Raw genomic sequence first — 22,656 nt, forward strand, 5'->3', positions numbered from 1 at the left:
TTGTTTTAGTGACAAAACAGGAAGAGAAGAGTATGGTGAGGCATCGATTTGTAACTATTTCTTGTGGTCTAGACGTGGATTGTACAGAAAAGACTAAGGCTGAGTCGTTATGAGAGAACCTGCTCAACAGAAAAATCTAGAGGGATAGGAATCAGGAGGCTAAAGACAGCTGGAAAAGGCAGAGCAGACTTTAAGGGTTCTACAGGTGAGAAATTCTCCCAAATCCACAGAAGTGTCCTTGAGGACACCAGCCAAGTGTCCAACTTTGGATGTTTGACATGCCTCCAAAGTAACGAGTGCCAGGTTACATTAGCCTAGGTCAACCTAGTTCTTCCTGCCATGTTCCTCTCTTGTTTACCGCAGACTGAAACTTTGGACAGACCTCAGATGGCAAACAAGAAGTGAGAGAGGATATAAAGCAAGAGGGAAGAAAGCAACACTCTCATTTTCCCTATAAAATTTCTGTCTGAGGTGGAAATGAGTTCAGGAGGAGAGGTTTTAACAGTTTTGACATTACAATGAACTAGATTTTTATTTATTTTTTTAAATGTTTATTTTTTTGAGAGAGAGAATGAGCAGGGGAGGGACAAAGAAAGACGGGGCAGAGGATCTGAAGCAGGCTCTGTACTGAGAGTAGAGAGCCCGACACAGGGCTCAAACTCACAAACCACAAGATCACGACCTGAGCTGAAGTCAGATACTAAACCAAATGAGCCACCCAGGTGCCCCTGAACTAGACTTTTAAACACCTCCTCTCCCAAACAGAATACTGCTTGCGTATTCCCTGGTAGCAGCTATACAACTGAGAACTGTATGTGATTTTATGCAGGGAAGGAAAAAGTAGGCTGAGAAAGTGAGTTTAAAAGAAGAGTTGTAAAAAAGTTCCTTTTATTGGGGGCGCCTGAGTGGCTCAGTAGGTTAAGCCTCAAACTCTTGATTTCAGCTCAGGTCATGATCTCACGGTTTGTGAATTCGAGCCCCACATTGGGTTTTGTGCTGACAGTACAGAGCCTACTTGGGATTCTCACTCTCCCTCTTTCTCTGCCCCTCCCCTGCTTGTTCTCTCTCCCTCTCAAAAAATAAACCAAAAAAAAAAAAAAAAAGTTCCTTCTATTTGCCCTGACAAAGTTTCATTTGTGCAGCAAAGCAGTTATGCGGTAAAACAGATAAAAAGAAAGAAAATATTAGGAAGTACTCAGAATGTTTTCTCAATAACTATCTAAATAAATTTTGTTCTACAATGAGGTACTACCATTTCACACCCATTAGGGTAAGTTTATAAAAGAACAATAAAACCACCAGAAAAGAACAAGTGCTGGTGAAAAGGTGCAGAAATTGGAATCCTTGTGCATTACTGTAGAAATGTAAAATGGTGCAGCTGCTGTAGAAAACAGCACAGTGGTTCTTTAAAAAGGTTAAACACAGAATTACTACAGGAGCCACTAACAGAGGATCGGGATTCACAAAATATGAACTTTTATGAATCATTAAGTAAAAGATGAATGCTCCAATAAAACGAAAAAATGGGCAAAAGCCATGAACAGGCAGTTTGCAGAAAGGAAAACAGGACTGACAATAAATATATTTTTAAAATGCTCATTGTCATTACCAACCTATTATACATTAAAACCACAAAAAGATAACTTAAGTAGTCTGGATATCAAGGGTTACCTAGGATGTGAAGCAAAATTGTTAAAGGAACAGATTCCTGGGTTCAAATCTTGGCTCCTCCATTTATTAGCAGAATGCCTCGGGTGAGCAATTTAGTTTCTATAGGCCTCAAGTTTCCCTAACCTCAAAATGCAGGGTAATACTAGTACACTAGATTGGTGTGAGGATTAAATACTTTGATACAGATGAGGTATTATAGGAGAGTCAGTGCCTAACATAGTAAATATACAATAAGGTTTTATTATTATTCATGTTATTGATAGCAGCAGCACTGTTGGTGGACATATACATTGGTACAGCCATACAGGAAAAACCATTTAGCATTACTGTGTAGGATTAAGAATGCATGGTCCTTACAAGCCAACTGTTCTATTGGCTAGCATACTCCTTGGAGAAACGATTTCAAGAGGAAACATAGAAATGTTCAGAGCCCGACTTCAGCCAGGTCACGATCTCGCGGTCCGTGAGTTCGAGTCCTGCGTCGGGCTCTGGGCTGATGGCTCAGAGCCTGGAGCCTGTTTCCGATTCTGTGTCTCCCTCTCTCTCTGCCCCTCCCCCGTTCATGCTCTGTCTCTCTCTGTCCCAAAAATAAATAAAAAAACGTTGAAAAAAAAATTTTAAAAAAGAAATGTTCAGAGAAGCAGTGTTTGTTCTAAAAACAAAATAAGTAACACAAATATCTACTTAGGGGAGAAAGAATAAATTGTGGTATATTAATAGGACTTAACATAGCATGGAAATAGATAAAACTACATACATCCAGATGATCAATCTCACAAACTTAATACTGGAGGAGAAAGCAACTCACAGAAGCACAGAGAAATATGGTGCTATACAATATACTGTTTACAGTTGTACATATATATAACATCCTTAAAGAAAAGGAAGGGAGAGATACATTTAAAAACTGGGATTGTGGTTATCTCTTGGGGCAGGAGGAAGGATTTTAAGTAAGGGGGAATGCAGAGGAAAGTCAGTAATATTGGTAATTTTTTTTGCTTTTTTTTTTTTTAATTTTTTTTTTCCAACGTTTATTTATTTTTGGGACAGAGAGAGACAGAGCATGAACGGGGGAGGGGCAGAAAGAGAGGGAGACACAGAATCAGAAACAGGCTCCAGGCTCTGAGCCATCAGCCCAGAGCCCGACGCGGGGCTCGAACTCACGGACCGCGAGATCATGACCTGGCTGAAGTCGGACACTTAACCGACTGCGCTACCCAGGCGCCCCTTTTTTTCCTTTTTTAATCTAGATGGTAAGTAATGTTTTTGTTGTGTTTTTCTTTAGATTTTATATAGATCGATACATATTTCTGTATATAAAATATTCAATAAAAAAAGTTTAAACGCAGGCACAAAAATCTAGGGGGGAAAAAAACTCCAGCCATTATTACTGTAAAATCACTTGAAAATCACCTGTGATAATATCCATCCTAGTTCTTCTTTGAAACTCATAGCCACATTTTCATAGCTATCTATTTGAAGGTATTGAGCTGAAGTCTTGAGGAACTCAGCCCAAGAAGTCAGCACAGAGAAAAGGGAGTTGGGCACAAATCCTGAAGGTCTGCCCAGGCTTAAGGAAGGTGGAGGACAAATCCACAAAGAACACTGTGAAGCCATCATTCATTCTCCTGTCATTTCAAATCCCTTCCCCACACAATGCTCTGAACAGCTAACATTCTGAGACAAGATGATTTCCCTCCTCTGTTTCTGAAATGCATCCTAACTTCTCTCTTTGTGTCCAGTCTCATTCTCCTCCCATCCTGTCTCCACAATGCAACTTGAACCAAGCTCTTCCTAAACTCCCAATCCTCTCCACAGCATCACTTCGTTTGTGAACACTCGTCCACGAGTCCCACCGGCCAAGGGTGAAGCAGTGGCCTCATTATGTAATTAGCAAGGCTTCCAATGACCTGGTTCCTACTCACTTCACTTTTGCTCCTCACACCCAGCTTATTCTCTGATTGCAAGGGTTTAAAGCAATGGTTTTCAGACTGCTTTCCCCAGACTAGCAGCATCAGCATTACCTGGGAACTTACTAGAAATGCACACTTAGCCCAGGGCTACTAAATGGGAGTAAACTCTGGGGTGGGTCCAACCATCTGAGTTTTAACAAGCCTTCCAGGTGATTCTGAAGCACACCTAAGTTTGAACATATTGGCTTAAAGCATGAAGGAAAGGTACATTATTATCTGAAGAACTCTGATGGAGACAATCAAAAAGTACTATATAGCACAGTGGTTAGAAGGTTAGAAGCTCACACTCTGGGGTCCCAGTGCCAGGGTTCAAATTTCTGCTTAGCTTCTTCCTAGCTTTGTAACCACAGAGAAGTTGCTTAGCTTGCCTCAGTAAAGTGTAATGCTTAACAGCACAGGTGCTACAGCAAGCCTGCCTGGCTCTACCTCCTATCAGCCTCGTGACCTTGAGGTCACTTACTTTTCTCTGAGCCTCAGCTGCCTCATATACAAAAGTGTAAATAATAGTACCCACTTCATACAGTTGTTGTGAAGATGATATGAATACATGAAATGAATTCAGAACTGTGCCTGATACACAGTAAGTACTGTGTATTACTTACCCTCATTATGTTATTAATTTCATGGGAACCATGTTATAGAGAGAAAGAGAGTCAACAGTGAATGTTAATGTCCATAAAGAGTGAATAAAATCCATCTATTCTGGAAAGGAAAACTTTCTCAGCATTTTTTAGGTCAATGAGTTTGTTTGGTTTTTATCCAGTCTACCATTTACCTCTCTGAATGAATTTATTTCCTTCTGATGAAATGGTACTTAACTAGATGCAACACCCTTCTCCAGAGTGAGGGGGGTCTGCATGAGGGGTCATTTATTTCACATTAATTTTTTTTAATTTATATTTATTTTTGAGAGAGAGAAAGAGACAGAGCATGAGTAGGGGAGGGGCAGAGAGAGAGGGAGACACAGAATCGGAAGCAGGCTCCAGGCTCTCAGCTGTCAGCACAGGGCCCAACGCGGGGCTCGAACTCACTAACAGTGAGATCATGACCTGAGCTGAAGTCAGATGTTTAACCAACTGAGCCACCCAGAAGCCCCTAATTTTTTTTTGTTTTGTTTTGTTTTGTTTTTGTTTAAGCAAAGAACTTACAAGAATGACAAGGATTTACTGAACAGTATCCCTATGATAGGGAAAATATTTCTGGGAATTATTCTAAATACATATCCAGTATTAATTTAGCTAGAAACTCTACATATAAAAGTGCCATCAGGCTACCCAACTGCACAGTCATTGAGAAGGAAGCTGAAAACATGATACACTAATTTGGGTAGTAGGAATTTGTATCTTTCTACTGTCAGGTCATATTATGTTACCTGACCAGAAAATGCTGCCTGGCCACAGCACATTCAGGGCAGAGCATATTCTATTAAACATAAACAAATATCACAAAACCATGTTTTTTAAAAACACAATGAATGGATCTAGGTAGTGTGAAATTATGCAGTGATATTTTTTCCAAGGGTCTCAAAGTATTTCACCTCATAATGAGAATATGAAAGAAAATATGAGAGAATAAATATACTGGGGGAAGCCAGAAAACCAAAGCCAAAATATACGACTCGGTCCTGAGCATTCAATGTTTCTTAGAACCATAAAGATAATCTACCAATTAAGCCTGGCTTATAAATTAGTTTAGTCATTAAATATTTACAAGGAAGTTTCTAGACTACCTCTGTCTCTAATAGAGATATATGTGAATCTGGTATAGAGAAGTCTTGATCTGTGATTCTCTTGACTTCTCTAGGTTTTAAAAATCAGTTTCCTGTGTAAAATCAAGTTAAGGGAACACAAAAATATTTTTGTAAAAAACAACAACAAAAAGAATGAGCGTTTAATACTGTGGGGTGGGGGTGGGGGTCTGGATTTTTGTCTGCATGTGATTGTCACATGTTACGTGGAGTTCTTTGTTTTGCTTTCCCTGGAACCCTCCCCCTCAACCAGCAGGTGAAACTCTGGATTTCAAGTCATTTCCTCAATGTAAGAGATTGTATTTTGCAGGGAAAAGAAAGGTTAACACGTTAAGATCACTGAATTTTTAAAAGGCATCAAGGTGTTCTGGCAAGTCCATCTGAACAGCTCACATTTCTGCTGATCGAACAGTACACAATCTCAGTCACACAGAAAAGGAAGGTAACAAAGTCATATTTTATAACTAAAAACCCACAATGGCAACAAAAATGCTATCTTCCCATGTTTTTAGAAAAACACGCAGGATGCTCTATGTACAACAATAATAATACACTGACACTCCTGGATTGCCTGAAAAAAAGAAAACATCCATTCCTCAGAATAAGACTTGCTTCAAGATCCCCTCAAGAACGAAACAATGTTTTCAACTATGGAATGTATGAGACAGGATAAAATGCAGCCTCTCCCAGCCACTTCTGTCAGTGTTAACCACCCAGGTGCTGGTAAGGATTTTGGACTTGACGGACCCCTCAAAGTAAATCATCAGAACATTTACCTGCACCGTCCTCGGAGTGCCATCAACGCTGACAGACAATAAGGGTGAAGCCAGGTTCCACGTGCTGGTCACATTTAGTTTCGACCCATCAACTTCCACCTGTTGTGACACCAAATAAGACTGTTACCATGAAGAAAGACAGAAAACTGATCTCAAGTTCACTGCCGCATACAAAGCAGCAGCCACTTTAAACAGATGGCTCCCAACAGCCTGTCATGTTTACTGCTCCCGCCATGAGAGACAGGGTCCAACAGGAGTCTTCTTAGCTGTCTCTGGGGAGAGGTGAAGGACCTGGGCACAGCTGCCTCTGGGTACTGAGGTTTCCAGTGATTTCCAGTAAGTAACAAACAGCCTTCTCACTCTAAACCTATCTGGACATGCTACATTTACTGCAATTAGACAAGTAATGCATATAAATTCCAGTGACATTTTGCAACCCACACATCAGGGCTTGCATATAATATCCTCTCCAAGGACCAAGAAAGAACTTTTTCTGTGTTAATTTTAATGAAGGACTGTGCATTGTGATTTTAATTAAACAGAAGCTTTAATTAGGCAAAATTCTTTGGTGTTGAATATTAAAAGTCCATTTGAACTTTGCAAAAGTTGTCATATTTTTGTCAGTCTTAAATGACTAATTTCACCAAGTCATCATTTATGAAGATGCAAAAAAAAAAAAAAAACCCATATCTTTTAAAACAGATACTTTTTGGGGCGCCTGGGTGGCGCAGTCGGTTAAGCGTCCGACTTCAGCCAGGTCACGATCTCGCGGTCCATGAGTTCGAGCCCCGCGTCGGGCTCTGGGCTGATGGCTCAGAGCCTGGAGCCTGTTTCGGATTCTGTGTCTCCCTCTCTCTCTGCCCCTCCCCCGTTCATGCTCTGTCTCTCTCTGTCCCAAAAATAAATAAAAAACGTTGAAAAAAAATTAAAAAAAAAATAAAACAGATACTTTCAAGAGAAAAATTCTAATTTCCAAATAAATAATATAAAAGTGAGAGAAAACAAGCAAAGCTAAAATAAAAAGTACTGTCAGTTTCTTTCTTTCTTTCACTCACTGATTCCCTAAGTCTTGTATGGGAGAGCTAAGAGAAAATAACAGTATTACGTCCACAGTAAACCACATAAGGAAGGGATATTTAAGTTTCAAAATAAAACTGTAGCAAAGTCAAGACACAAGATCCCTAACAATTCCCTCTCTCTCTCTCAATTCTCTTAAAAGATACTTATTATAATAAAAGACACACAGATATTATTTAGAAGAATAACTGTATCCATATACATCTATACAGACTTTCTGTTTATCTATTTCCACAATAGTGTGGTCATACAGTCTAGAAGCAAAGACATGCTATTGGCTACATAATGAAATGTCAGCTGGACATACATTATGCACTTGCTTGTTTCTAGGTTCAGGGGCCTTCGGGTCCATACAGCACATTTCAGTAACTGGGAAGAAGGAATGACGGCTTGGGTCTCACCTGACATTACTATTTGACTAAGTTAGAGCTGCTTACCACGCTGGAGTATTTAACCTGCCTGAACTTTAGTTGCCAAACTATAATATGGTAAAACTCTATCTGAAAGGGTGCTGTAATATTTTTTTAATTTTTTAATGTTTATTTAGTTTTGAGAGAGAGAGAGAGACAGAGAGAGAGACAGAGAATCTGAAGCAGGCTCCAGGATCTGAGCTGTCAGGTTGCTGTAATATTTAAAAAATTAACATAAAACAGTCTCTACCGATATTCCTACTATAGTAGGTCCTAAACATTTTTTCCCTTTTCCTGTTTCTAATGGTTCCACTTTCCTTAAATGGGTTTTAAAAATAAGGTCAGATAGCATGCTATCTCATAAATTATGTACTATTAAAAAGTAGGTGATAAAGATCTGTGAAGCAGAAAGACTATAGTTTTGAGAAGAGCAACATTTCAAAATTATCTATTTAGATAATTAGCCATTAACTGCCTAGGTGGCTCAGTTGGTTAAGCGTCTGACTTTGACCTAGGTCGTGATCTCGTCATTCCCAAGTTCGAGTCCTGCATCCAGCTCTGCGATGACAGCTCAGAGACTGGAGCCTGTTTCAGATTCTGGGTCTCCCTCTCTCTCTCTGCCCCTCCCCCACTCTCACTCTCTTTCTCAAAAATAAATAAAACATTGAAAAAATAAAATAATCTATTTAGCACTTCTTCCTGAATTAAATATCTCCTTATGTAATGGAAGAATTCCAAAAGAAGCTCCCAAAAGATAGTTTTACAAATATTAAGTGCTAAAAATACCTTTTAAAACTGAGAAAAATATTTGCTTTGACATGATTCCTAAATTTAAAAGGTTAAAAAAGGTCAGAGTTCAATTATAAAAGTTTTATTTGTTAAAATGGAAAGTTAGAGGCTGTAAGGAAAGATTTTTTTTAATGACAGGCATTTACAATTTGTATTTGATACTAATTTTAAGTCAATAGGGGTGACAGAATGAAACTGTAATTGTCATCTTTAGGGGTTCTCAGAGAAAATAACCTAACATGCTCAAATCATGCAGAAGAGGAACCACTTTACCACAGCCTAAAGTAAACTATTTTATGACTGGTTAAACAAAATGCGACATATCCATATAACAGAATATCATTTGATAATAAAAAGGAATGAAATGCTGATACATGCTACCACATGGATGAATCTTGAAAACATGCTAACTGAAAAGCCAGTCACAGAGGATCACAAATTATATAGTTCCATTTATAATGAAATGTCCAGAAAAGTCCATACCAACAGAAAATAAATTAGTGGTTGCCTTGAGCTAGGGGTGTGGGGATGGATGGAAGGATTGAGGGGTAACAGCAGTGGGGCATTGGCTTTCTTATTTGACATGATGAACATGTTCTAAAATTGACTGTAGTGATGGTTACACAGCTCTGGGAATATACTACAAGCCACTTAACTGTACAATTTAAATGACTAAAGTGAAGTATATCTCAAAAAAGCTGTGGAAAAATAGGTAACAAATGAAAACAGAAGGGAGAGGTTTTACTTTTTCAAAAGTCAGAAGCAATATTCTGTGAGAAATTAAAGAATTAGACCTAAAAATTGGATATATATATATATATATATATATATATACACACACACACACCATGTTCATGAATTAGAAAAGTTTCAGTATTATCAAAATAGAAGTTCTCTCCCAAACTCATATATATATTCAATGTAATTCCAATCAATATCCCAGCAGGCTTTTTTTGTTTTGGTAGCTGATTCCAAAATACACAGAGAGAAAAGCAAAGGATATAAAATAGTAAAGATAATTTTGAAAAGTAACAAATTTGGAGAACTCATGCCATTTGACTTCAAGACTTCCCATTAACCTACAGTAAACAAGATCTGGTGTAAGAATAGAATGAAATGAGAGTTCAGAGACCCATACATAAATGATTAATTGATTAAAAAAAAAAGTGCCAAAACATTAAATGGGGAAAGCATAATTTGTGAATAAATAGTCCTAAAACAATAAACATCCACATTCAAAAAAATAAGTCCCGACCTCGATAACACAACATTAAAAAAAAAAAAAATCAACTCAAAACAATGAAAACTAAAGGTAAAACCTAAAACTACAAAACTTCTAGATAACAAAGAGAGAAAATCTTTATAACCTTGGTCCAGGCAAAGATTTCTTAGGACACAAAAAATACAAATCTTGCAAGAAAAAATAGATGAATTAGACTTCATCCAAAATTATAAATTTCTGTTTGAAAGACACTTAAGAAAAGAAAAGCTGAGCCACAAGTTGGGAGAAAATATTTGCAAAAAATATATCTGATAAAGCACTTGAATTCAAAATCTACAAAGAATTCTTTTTTTTTCATGTTTACTTAGTTTTGAGAGAGAGACAGACAGAGACAGAGACAGCAGAGACAGAGGATCCCAAGTGGGTTCTGCACTGACAGCAGAGTGCCTGATGTGAGGCTCAAATTCATGAATTGTGAGATCATGACCTAAGCCAAAGTCGTAGGCTTAACCAACCAAGCCACCCAGGCACCCCAAGAATTCTCTTTTTCAACTCAATAAGAAAACCAACTGAATTTCTTTAAAAATGGGCAAGAGATTTGACCAGAGACTTTGTCAGGGAAGACAGATGGGTGACACAAGCACATCACAGGTTGGTCATTAGGAAAAAACCAAAACTATATGAAATAGGGCTACACACCCACTAGAATGGATAAAATGAAAAGTACTGATAATACCAAGTGCTGGCAAACCTCTGAAGCAATCGGAACTTTCATACATTGCTGGTGGGAATGCCAAATGGGAGGCCTGCTTTAGAAAACCCCAGAAAAGTAATGATACATACACACAAGGACCTGTTTGTGAATGTTCACAGAAGCTTGTTTATGATAGAATACATACAGCAAAATGTTTACAGCAGCCTCAAACTGGAAAACCCCCAAAAGTCCAATGAACTAATTCATGGACAAATATGGTATATCCACACAACAGAAAATTAGCACTAAGCATCTCAAAAGCATTATGCTAAGTGAAAGGAGGCCGGTAAAAAAGGATATAATAGAACATGAGAATGGGGGCACCCAGGTGGCTCAGTCAGTTAACTGTCAAACTCTTGATTTAGGCTCAGATCACGATCTCATAGTTTGTGAGATCGAGCCCTGCATCAGGCTCCGAATTGAGCTTGGAGCCTGCTTGGGATTCTTTCTCGCCCTCTTTCTCTGCCCCTCCCCCACTTGCGCATGCACGCGTGCGCGTGCTCTCTCTCCCTCAAGAAATAAATACATACATACATACATACATACATACATACATAAATAAAGGGGAGGAGTGAGATTCCCCCTTAAAAAAAAAAGAAAAAAGTACATGAGTATGATTCCATCTATAGAACATTCTGGAAAAGGCAGAAATCAGGTCAGCAGTTGCTAGGTGATATGGGTATGAAGATGAGTTTGACTGGGAAAGGGCATGAGGGAACTTTCTGGGGTGACAGAAATGTTCTAAATCTTGATTTTGGTGGTAATAATATGAGTACATAGATTTGTCAAAACTCAATAAAACCATACAATTAAAGACTAAATTTTATATTAATTATACCTCAATAAATCTGACTTTCTAAAAACAAAAGCAGAGGGAGAAAACTGAAAGTGGTATTTCTGAACTACCTTTATCTTCCCTTACTGATAAATTTATTTCTTTCCCTGCATCCTCTGCTATTGGATGAGTGGATGTGAATGTTAACTTGGGAAGAATAGAAGGAAAGTTCCTTCCAGATAGAAACATGGGGGGCTGGGGGGGGGAGGCCTTTTCAAGTCCCTGTGGATTACATGAAGGAAAGATACAGAGGGAAGATGCAGATATCAGAAATCTGAGACCTCCCGATTTCCTTTTGCATGGATCCTTGGGAATAGGTAGGGGACAGCAATGGAGACAGATGGATGAAAATATTCTGACAGGTATCAGGTACCCTAAAAATATCTGGGCTGGAGATCTACTTTTGGGATATAGTCTAGGGAAAGCTGTAGGCTTCTACTAAAGCCCAGTACTTGGTGTCACAGCAATCCTAATGTGGCTTATGAAGCAACAGCACAGCACTGATTGAGGAAGAACCTGGAAAGATGACCCAAGTACATCATGATAGGAATCCAGAAGTTTCTACCTATCTTAGTGAGATAACAAAGTCTGGGTCAAGATAAAGACAACATAGTACAAGGGACTCCATGACTGCAGGCAAACAGTACCCAGGACTATGGGTACAGAGGCCTCTTCAACGCCAAAGAGGATGAATCATCGCCTGCCAGTACCCAGTCCAGATCCTTACAGCAAAGCCTAGTAAAGACAGTCTGGGTCTGAGCTCTCCTCCTTACCTCAATAGTTATGAGTAAGTCCAACCACATACCCAAAGGCCCCTTTTACCTGCACCTAACTCCACGCCTCAGTGGAACCTGGAAGGAAAAGAAACCTGAAATACCACAGTTTCTGAAAGATACTGCTTAAACCCAAGGAGCCCAAGATCTTATTTATTACCAAGTGTTTCCTCCCTCTCCCCCACTAAGTAAAGATAGAGGGCTTATGAAACAGAGTACATGCGACAGACATACAGAAACAACATTTCCTTGTACACCTGGGAAGTAATGAGCATAATTTTGAAATGTTACTATACAACTGAAACAAGGAAGCTGTCAAAGCTCCAAATCATAAACTATGAAACACATCTATAAACTTTAAATGAGGGAAAAGAACCTGCTGAAAACCACCACCAGCCTTCTCAGGCCTCCAGCCACAAACAGATTTCACCAAGAAGCATAATTCGGAACAGCAGATGCAAGGATTCTATTGATGCTATCATCAGATGAGTGAAATCTCAATGGCTTATACTTATAAGCTCTTAGGAGAAGCAGGAAATTTGTACATTTTAATACCATAGAAATATAGGAAAAGACTGAAGAATTCTTGTTACTGTGCTATGTACACAGTTTATGTGTAATTCTTTAGCCAAGGGGGACTAAAGCTGTAGATACGGGGCGGAAGTGGCATTTCACTGTTACAACACCGAGAAGCTGACATAAAGAACCCACCCTATGCCAAAAACTAATGGGAAGTGAAATCTAGGACAATGGAAATAACAGATTTGATGAGAGGGTATTATAAGCCTAATTAAAGGAAAAGATGTGGGCTGTCCATGCTTAGACCCAACCACCTACTCCACTGCACATAAATGATGATCAGAAAATAACCAATACTGCATCTTTGCATACAGTTTGCAGAACATACTTTTATCAAGAGGAAAAGGTAAATTAAGAGCATTATAACACAAGAAGAACCACTTGAAGAAACACAGGAAGAGTTCAGATAAATAATTCTGCAAAGTCTCAAAGACGACTGTAGGAAACCTGACTCCTCTTTTAAAAAATGAGCGCAAAGAAGAAAAACAAAGGTTCAAAGAAGAGATCATACAACAACAGAAGGAAATGAAAGTCAAGCTGGAAGAACTCAGAAAAAAAATGAAGAGAAAAATAACATTATAGAGATAAAAGCTACTTTAAGAAGCAACCAAAAATAGAATCAATGTGACTAAAAAGAAAGATAAGGGCATGGAGAAATCATATAAAACAGAAAAGACTAGCAATATAAAAACAATTTATAGAGAAGACAACAGATATGAAGCAGGGAGAAATGGGATCCAAAGAATATACAAAATACTTTTTCAGAAAGGCTTACGAAGAAAAACGAATAAATGTAAATTCAAAGATACAATAGGGTAAAACTTTTCAAACTAAATAAAACCTTAAATTTGTAGAATTCTGCTGTTTATGGAACTTTAAAGATAAAGAATGTTTTACGTGTTACTTAGGCAAAAATAAGAAATCACGCGCAAGTAAGGAAAAACATCAGGTCAGCCTAATTGCTCGAGGGCAAAATTGAGATATAAGACCACAGAACAGTTTGGTATAAGTACTAAAAAAGAAAATGTTGCCCCCAGTTTTATACCCAGCCAAGATGTCCTTATATCACAGAAACACATCTTGTAGCCTATAAGAGAACTTAGAACCCCTTCTTTAAAAAAGGGCATATCTATATATTGATATGAAATTTTCCCAAGAAAATACAGAATAGCATATACAGTGTGCTATCATTTGTTAAGAAAAAAAAAACCCTTCGAAATGTGTGGTTTTATTATTTTTTTTAATGTAAAGAATATCTCTAGACAAATATATAAGAGGAGTGGGAGGGGTTGAAGGACAGAGATAGAAGGGAGGCTTGCTTTTTACTGCAAATCTATTCATATTTTTAAGTTTTCCTCTTTATGTATATTATATACTAAAAACTTTAAAAGTGAGGAGAAGTATAAGGGCCTATTTTTCCTCTCTCATAACACCATAAAGTCAATATTTACTTTATACCTTTCACTAACAGGCACGTAACACATAGTAGCTGCTCTTTTAAAACTTCATTTTAGTTAACATAGCAATACTCATTTTAATTTCTCTGGTCATAAATTTATGGATTTCATCTACCAAACCCAACTGTACAGTGTATTTTGGACATTGTCTCTGTATCAACTCTTCCTTATCTGAAAATGAGGGACCTGAAGGAGCAACGCTAAAGATTTCTTTGAGGCTAAAATTCTATGGTTATGGTTGCAAAGTTCTTTTTTTAAGATACACTTAGACAGTTAATTTCAGACATGGCAAATTCTAATAATTAGAAAGGGATTTTGTTTTGCTTGAGTACCTACGTTTGGGGTTGGAAGTTTTTAAGATCTTTCCCTTGACAAACAAAAGCTAACAAATTAAGTCAAATTCGGTGTGGGTATTAAAAAAACAAATAGTGGGGCGCCTGGGTGGCGCAGTCGGTTAAGCGTCCGACTTCAGCCAGGTCACGATCTCGCGGTCGGTGAGTTCGAGCCCCGCGTCGGGCTCTGGGCTGATGGCTCAGAGCCTGGAGCCTGTTTCCGATTCTGTGTCTCCCTCTCTCTCTGCCCCTCCCCCGTTCATGCTCTGTCTCTCTCTGTCCCAAAAATAAATAAACGTTGAAAAAAAAATTTAAAAAAACAAATAGACCAAGTGTAAAATGACAAATGACATAATACTCTGGGGCTCAAATAAAATTTCACACCTTTCAAGGCAGATAATATTGTGGACATGTTCTAGCACTATGAAAACACTAGAATATTCTAAATTATTTTAAAACTCTATTTAAAAAACAACCCAAGGGGTGCCTGGGTGGCTCAGTCGGTTGGGCGTCCGACTTCAGCTCAGGTCATGATCTCACAGTCTGTGAGTTCGAGCCCCACGTCGGGCTCTGTGCTGACAGCTCAGAGCCTGGAGCCTGCTTCGGGTTCTGTGTCTCCCTCTCTCTCTGCTCCTGGCCTGCTCATGCTCTGTCTCTCTCTCTCTCTCAAAAATAAATAAAAACATTAAAAATAAATAAAAATAAAAAACAACCCAAAGACGCGAAATCTCAGTTTAGAAACACTAATTCAGACATAAAGATTTCATGTTTTTAGAGTAAACAGACCTAGGACTTAAGTGCACCAAATTTACATTAATTATCATATTAATTCTGACCCACACTTTTGGCAGATGACCTCCTCTTTGCTTTACCAAAATTGAAGCCACAAGACAGAAGTCCTCTTATTTTTTGGCATCATCAACTATTTTCTTTCCTTTACTGAGATCTCACATACCAGCTGCCTTCTCTCCACCTTCAAGCACGTACAGGACTTCCACATTTTCACAGATGTGTACTTGACCCACTTGAACCACCAAACTTCTTCTCTCCTTTTCTCTGACAGGTTCTAGAGCAAGTACTCTGCTCCCAATTTCCTACCATGTAACTTTTTCCATTAACCTTCTACAATCTGGCTGCTAAAACTATATTCTGAAAGGCCACAAACCTCAGCAATTCTATACTCTCTTCTTAATTCTTATTACTCTTCTGGAAGGAAGAGCACTCAAAGGAGGTGATCTTTAAGCTAAGAGCTGAAAAGTGAGTAGAAATCAGTTGGTAGCGGTGAGTGAGTGGGTATGTAGGTGGGTGAGACTATCCAGAGGAAATATCCCAGAGGGAATCTCACGTAAAAAGAAAATCCCAGAGGCAAGAAAGAGCTTGGTTCATATGAAATCAGTGTGTGGAGCACAGAAAACAAAGGTGAGCATAGTACCCAGATAGAGGGAAGGCAGTGGGAAGCACTAAAGGATTCCAATGGGAGAGTAACACCATCAATTTTTATTTTTAAAGATCAATCTGGCTACAGCTTGAAGAATGAATCAGATGAAGCAAAAAAGAAAATGGTGACCAGGACTAGATTCTTGGCAGTGGGGAAAAGTGGGATACTCAGGAATAGTATTAACTGGAGAAGGAAAGTGAAAAGTATGAATACAGAGGTCATGAAATACAGAGGTCACTAAAGAAAAAGGAGAGGGATGAGCTTATCAGAAAAACAGCACAACTGCCACCTGGTGTCGGCTGCTCAGCCACAGTGGGCACTATGCACATGGAATGATATGAATCTGCCCTTGGCATGTGGTTTTGCCCAGCAACGCTCATGTACTTTGCCTGATGCAGGCATTAAGAAGGTGGGTGGATGGGTTCATCCAAGTTTAGGAATGATGGAAGAATTAAAGGGGTTGAGGAAGTTAAGGGTATTTGCAAGCGAATTACTACGGCCAGGGTATCTAAGCTGGATAAAGGATGGAAAAACAGAGGTAGGATCAATGGATGGAGAGAAACTAAAAGGACTAATGGTTGTATTGAGGCAGAGAGACCATAAACTGGTTGTTAGCCTTCAAATGCAGGGAAAGGAACTTAGAGGTTGCCAAGACAGAGGGGAGGTAGTGATGAAGCCAGGTTATGTGAACTTCAAAGAACAAGGATTTTCTAAGAAGGAGGGGACTGTGGTCTAGAATGGTACTAGGGGAAAAAAACAGTCTCGCTTCCCACCTCAGAGGTGCATGTGGAATGGAACAAAAACCACCAGGTTTCTGTGAAGGCAAGTAAGTGGCAGAATGTTCCAAGAATGTCTGGAGATACAGGGCAGTTTGTTGATAACAAAGCAAGAGATACAGAGGCTACCATGGAAAGGGTTGAGAGGAAGAGGAGAGATCATATCGAAAAGCATGGATGACTGGAGAGGCTTTCAAACAGCCCCAATTCCCTCCATCCTCACACAACCACCTTACCTGCACCTGCCACTGCCTCTCACCTGGGCTCCTGCAACAGACTAGTCAGTCTTCCATACCCCCCAACTGGTTCCCTCACTATAGTGCAGAATAGTCTCTTGTAAACATAAAGCTGATCATGTACAAAATCAGAGAGAAAGGGGAAATAAAAAGAGAGTGAGAATGACCAAATAAAGGTCCTGCCAGCTTTTGAAAAGTGCAAACTTCAAAAAAGATGTGAAACACTGCAATCTTGAGTATGAGAACATCATATGTCTCAGTGTTCTGGAATCATTCAAAGATTACATTCTATTTAAAGTATCTATAGTTTGGGGCACCTGGATGGCTCAGTCAGTTAAGCATCCGACTCTTGGTTTCGGCTCAGGTTATGATCTCACAGTTTCATGAGTTCAAGCCCTGCATCTGGCTCTGCACTGGCAGCAAGAAGCCTGCTTGGGATCCTCTGTCCCTACCCCACCCCCACCTCCTCTCTCTCTGCCCCTCCCCTGCTCACGCTCTCTCTCAAAATAAATAAATAAGCTTTAAAAATATATTGATATTTTAAGATCAAATTAAACAAAGCAAGGCTATGGTAGATAGAATTCATGAAATGCATTTTAACACACACTGTTTTCTGCAAAGTTTCCCCCACCTACAGAGGATTAGTTAAGTTGTTCATAAGAATATTTATGATGTTTAAAACATCACTCCAAAACATGATTTCCTTCCTATTTCAAGAAAGTATTTTCTCATATTTAACAATCTGCTGGTAACTTTGTATTCCATTAAAAGCATTTAACTGCATTTATGGTACAAATAATGTTGATGTGGAATATTTTCCATGAGTTGTTTGGAACATTCAGTTTTCCTATCTACGTAATCATAGGGGAAAAAAGAAAGTACACACCCAAAATTAATTTGACATTTGAGAGAGATTACTTACATCCTTTGCCATTAAAAAACAAAAAAAAAGCACTTCCTCAGAGGTGCCTCATGACACAAATATTATAGCTTCTATTGCAGTAGGCACCTGTTAAACACATTTTTTTCAATAGTAGGAATGTAAAACTTACAAAACAAAATATTTGCCAAAATTTTTTTCCAAAAATAATAAAAATTGGGGAAGATACAGGCTATAAAAAGTGTGTCTGATTCACCATACAATTCTTCTATTCTGTTATACACAAATTTTAAATGCTTTTTTGTCATCAAATGTTAAGATTAGCATTGTGCAGAATTAGATGTCAGATAAAAATCAAGGTATTCATTCCACTATTTAAAAAAAAGACTTCAATCATATATTTTGTTTCTATTTCTGAAGGCAGTATGAAGGATAAAAAAGATTTGTTGATCACACCATAACTAATTATCAGAAAGGAATGACTAGTGTCTGCCTAGTTAATAGGCTTTCATAGCATATCTTAAAAATTACGAGTCTGCACAAAATGTGGAAAAAGATCTGTGGTTTTCTGATTTGACTATCAGGCTGGAAAAGATCCTAGAAAAATATATTCCAACTCAACCCTCTCCTCCCGTTCCTGCACATATAAGGAAATTAAAGAACCATATAAATTATGTAGGCAAGAGAAGCCATTATCTTGCAATTCTCAGAGTATTTCACTGAAATCCACACGTCAAAAGCAAAAGTAACACATGTAATCTAAATATTAAGGTACAATCCTTGCATGTAGCAAACACTCACTGCTTATTTGTACCTTCAAAGACTATTACAAAGATGCTTACTGATTCTTTTTAGTTCTTATCTCATAATTACTGCTAACAAAAATACAGTTATTCACTGTATATTAAATCAATGAAGTATATCCAACACTCCCCAATAACAAAGGAATCTGTAGGCCATGCAGTTAACTACACTGGGATATTACCACCATCTACCATCATTATAGTTCACTGACTCCTACATACAGTGCTGCTGAACATGTGAAACACAAGTAAGGTTTCTAAAAAAATTCTGAATATGTTGCCAATAAGAAGCATATTAATTCTCCTAAAATTTAGATCTCATAACTTTGCTAAGTCACTTGCTTCAATGTTAACTTCTCAGGTAAAACATGAAAAATAACTCAAACATTTTTATTCAATTATAATAACGATTCCTAACATTTTAGTATAAAGTATAGCAAATCTTAATACAGATCTTAAAATGACACAAAAAATGTAGGTATTCATGGGGTGCCTGGGCGGCTCAGTCAGTTAAGCATCTGACTCTTGATTTCAACTCAGGTCATGATCTCATGGTTGGTGAGACTGGGCCCTACATAGCACTCTGCACTGACAGTCTGCTGACATCTCTGTTTGGGATTCTCTCTCTCCTTCTTTCTCTGCCCCTCCCCCGCTTGTGCTCTCCTCTCACAATAAATAAAACGTTATTTTTTTAAGTTAGCATTAAAAAAAGGGTAGATATTCTTTATCCTGCTCTCCTATTTCCTAAAATATTATTCCAAAATATAGTTGTGATACCTCTACTGCCCTTCCATGGAGGAGATGAGATGCTTGCTTTCTGAAAACAAAAGGAGACAACCATTTTTCGTAAGTTTCTTCTTTATCACTATCACCTTGGAAACAGTCTTTTATTTCTGTCCCAAAGAGATTTGTAACAATGACAAAAACATCAAAAAGGATTAAACATAATGATGGTGAAGATCTGTTAATCTGTCACAAAGGATTATATTAAATATGCATGTGTTATAAATGTAATTAAATATATCTCAAAGGATGTGAATTGCAATAACAAATTTTAGGTACTGGTCTACAATCAGCCAGGTTGACTAGTTTCTCTTTAATTATCGCCTCATTAATTGATCAGTAACAACTGTAATTTCAGTTGTATGGTTTAAAAAAATCCTACATTATTTTGCCCACACTTTAATTATAGTAGTAGTTTCTTTTCGATTGGTGTGATAAGGTCATTCTCTGAAGGCAATACTGTAAATTATGTCACAGCTTAATGAATAACTCAAGGTAGATGAATTTAACATAAGGAGCAAGTGAAACTGCCTTTACTTCTCCTACCAAACCTACCAAATCATGGTGGAATCCTATGTTTTCTATGTGGTATTGTCATCAATAGTCAATATGCCTGTAAATGAACCTCAGGTTCAGAAGCTGCCTAATTATTCATGTCTCCATGCCCTCAAATGTTAACTCTATGCTGGAGGAATAAGGCAAGCACTCAGAACAGTACCAGGCATGTAATAAGCCCTCAGCAAATGCTGGCTGTTGGCAGAAGTTCAATGCAGTGATACTATGTCCTCCTCCCACAGTAATAATTATTCTGGATCCATTTTTCAACATACCTACTTTTGTTTGTTCTTCCATTAATACCTCCTCCTCCTCCTCCAAGTCCTCCTTTTTTTTTTTTTTTTTTTTTTTTTTTTTTTTTTTTTTTTTTTTTTAAGAGAGAGCACGCAGTCAGGGAAAAGGGTCAGAGGGAGAGAGAATCTCAAGCAGGCTCCATGCTCAGTGCAGAGCCTGACTTGGGGATAGACCGCACGACCTTGGAATCATGACCTGAGCCAAAAATTAAGAGTCAGACGCTCAACCACCCCTCATTTTTATCTTTTTAAATTTTATCTGATTTCTATTAGCATCTCTTTTGCTTTTCCTGTGTATTTCACTCCCACGTCACCTTGTCCCCCGGAACAAAAACCTTAGCTGCTGGCTCACTCACACAGGACCTATGTGGGCTACAGGACTTGCACAGTAGTGTCTAAGTCCTCCTTCCCCCTAAATTCCCATGCACTTCATCTGCAACATGCTATTTCCTAACCATCTTATCTACCTGTGACTATTTAGCATTCTAGTTCTACCCTTAGACACGAGTTTGCCCTAATAGCTCATTTCTCTGGGCCAGCAACAAATATATTTGACATTCTATTTTCTATGTTCCTACCTACCGAGGATTACCCCCCAGTTCTGCACTCTCTTCTCAGCTTCTGTGGCCATCGGTGATATGATTTCTAATACATATACGAAGATATTTATTATCTCTCTCTTATACTGCAATATCAACAACATAAACTTGGTAGTTTTATGTTTGAATATTAAAACTGTAGTAGCAAATTTACTGCCAAAAGAATTACTATATAGTTTATGTCCTTAGAACTTCTCATGAATTGCAAATCTAATAACAATGCTTTCTAAGCATGAACAAAAAAACCTTTTTTTTTTTTTTTTTTGGTCATGGTGAGAAGTGAGATACAGGAATTGATGCCCAAAAACTACTCACCAAATCCATCCAGTGAATAAAGTAAAGTAACAACCAGCCTTTTATTCTGTAAGTCCCAATTATATCTCAGGAAAAACCCTAGTAAAAATCTATCAACTTGATCACAATTTTTAAGAAAACACACTTGGAAAGAGTCAGTAGGATAGCTTCTCAGCTCTATAAACCACTAATATAACCCAACTAGTAAGAATTAGGGTTTATGGAGTTACCAGTATTTTTTCATTGCTTCTAACACAAAATAGAAAAATACATAGTGCAATCAATTTCCATCATTCTAATGAATGATCTGTTCCTTTTTTGTGAAGTAATTTCAAATGTACATAAAAATTACAGCAATTGTACATCAAGCTCAGATTCCCTACTTGTTAATAACTTTTGACAGTTAATACTTTTTGCCAGTTATGACGCCCTATAGCCCCCTTAATAGTGCAACTGCAATGGGGCGCCTGGGTGGCTCAGTCTGACTACAGCTCAGGTCATGATCTCATGGTTCATGAGTTCAAGCCCCACATCAGGCTCAAGGCCGTGGAGCCTGCTTTGGATTCTGTGTCTCCCTCTCTCTCTCTGCCCCTCCCCTGTTCTCTCTCTCTCTCGGAAAATGAATAAAACATTAAAAAAATTAAAAACAAAATAGTGCAGTGCGTTCCCAAGTACAAGGATGCCCTCTGTACAGTACAACCCAGCAAAATCAGGGAGTTTAATATGGGCCCAATATTACCATTGAAACCACAAGCCCTACTCAAATATCCAGAAATTGACCCAATAATGCCCTTTAACCTTTAAGGTATGTCCAAGATTTAATTTATGCTCCTGCATTTAGCTGTCATGTCTCTTTGGTCTCTGTCCATCTGGACCAGTTTCTTAATTCTGCCTTATCTTTCATGACCTTGACCCTTTGGAAGAAATAGACCAGTTACTTGGTAGAGTATCCCTGAATTTGGAAGAAGGTTTCCTCATGATTATGCATTTTTACCAGGAACAATATAGCAGTGATACTGTGCTTTCTTCAGCATCATACCATGGTGTCAAGTGTCCCACAACAACAAGGTGTTGCCCACTGTAACATTAAATACTAAGTAACTCCATCTAAATCTGTTTCTGTATCTACGTATAAAAAACCATGAGATCACACTGATCCCTCCAATTCCTATCCAATACCACCAGGTACATTCTAGCCTTCCTCTGTCCTATATTTGTCACTCTCTGACAGTGAGAAACCTGCCTTCCATTATCCACCTAAAGAACAAGTCTGCTACTTGTTTTCTCTGCCCAACATTCATATATATGTATCATCTTCCTTACATATATTTTACAATATATATTAGAAAAAGAATGTGATAGTGCTTTAATTAAAAGGTCAAGTGATTTGACACTAATGTGAATTTCAAAAGAAATAGGTTTCTTTTTGGAGAAAAAAATGAACTGTGAATTAGATGATCAGTGTACAAGGGCTTGGGAATTGGGACACTGGAAGATGTGCAACTCAACAAACTAAAAAAAAATTTTAAATAAAGATTAATTGATAGCATGTGTCGTACGTGCTTTAAAATACTCCAGAAATTTTTGAAAAGTGAGCAGAGATA

The 22,656-nt window shown here is 38.1% G+C and overlaps 1 protein-coding gene across 6 annotated transcripts in view; it reads right to left on the minus strand.

Moving 5' to 3' along the window:
• PCCA (propionyl-CoA carboxylase subunit alpha) overlaps nt 1-22,656 on the minus strand; it is a 418,320-nt gene that overhangs the window by 87,978 nt on the left and 307,686 nt on the right. For all 6 annotated transcript variants that reach the window (XM_040487139.1, XM_040487136.1, XM_040487140.1 and 3 more), the window contains one exon: nt 6,168-6,266. In XM_040487139.1, coding sequence (XP_040343073.1) covers nt 6,168-6,266 — 99 coding nt within the window. The remainder of the gene's footprint in view (nt 1-6,167; nt 6,267-22,656) is intronic.

This window comes from Herpailurus yagouaroundi, unplaced genomic scaffold (genome assembly GCF_014898765.1).
Source record: "Herpailurus yagouaroundi ecotype Mexico unplaced genomic scaffold, PumYag 164, whole genome shotgun sequence".
Lineage (NCBI taxonomy): Eukaryota > Metazoa > Chordata > Mammalia > Carnivora > Felidae > Herpailurus > Herpailurus yagouaroundi.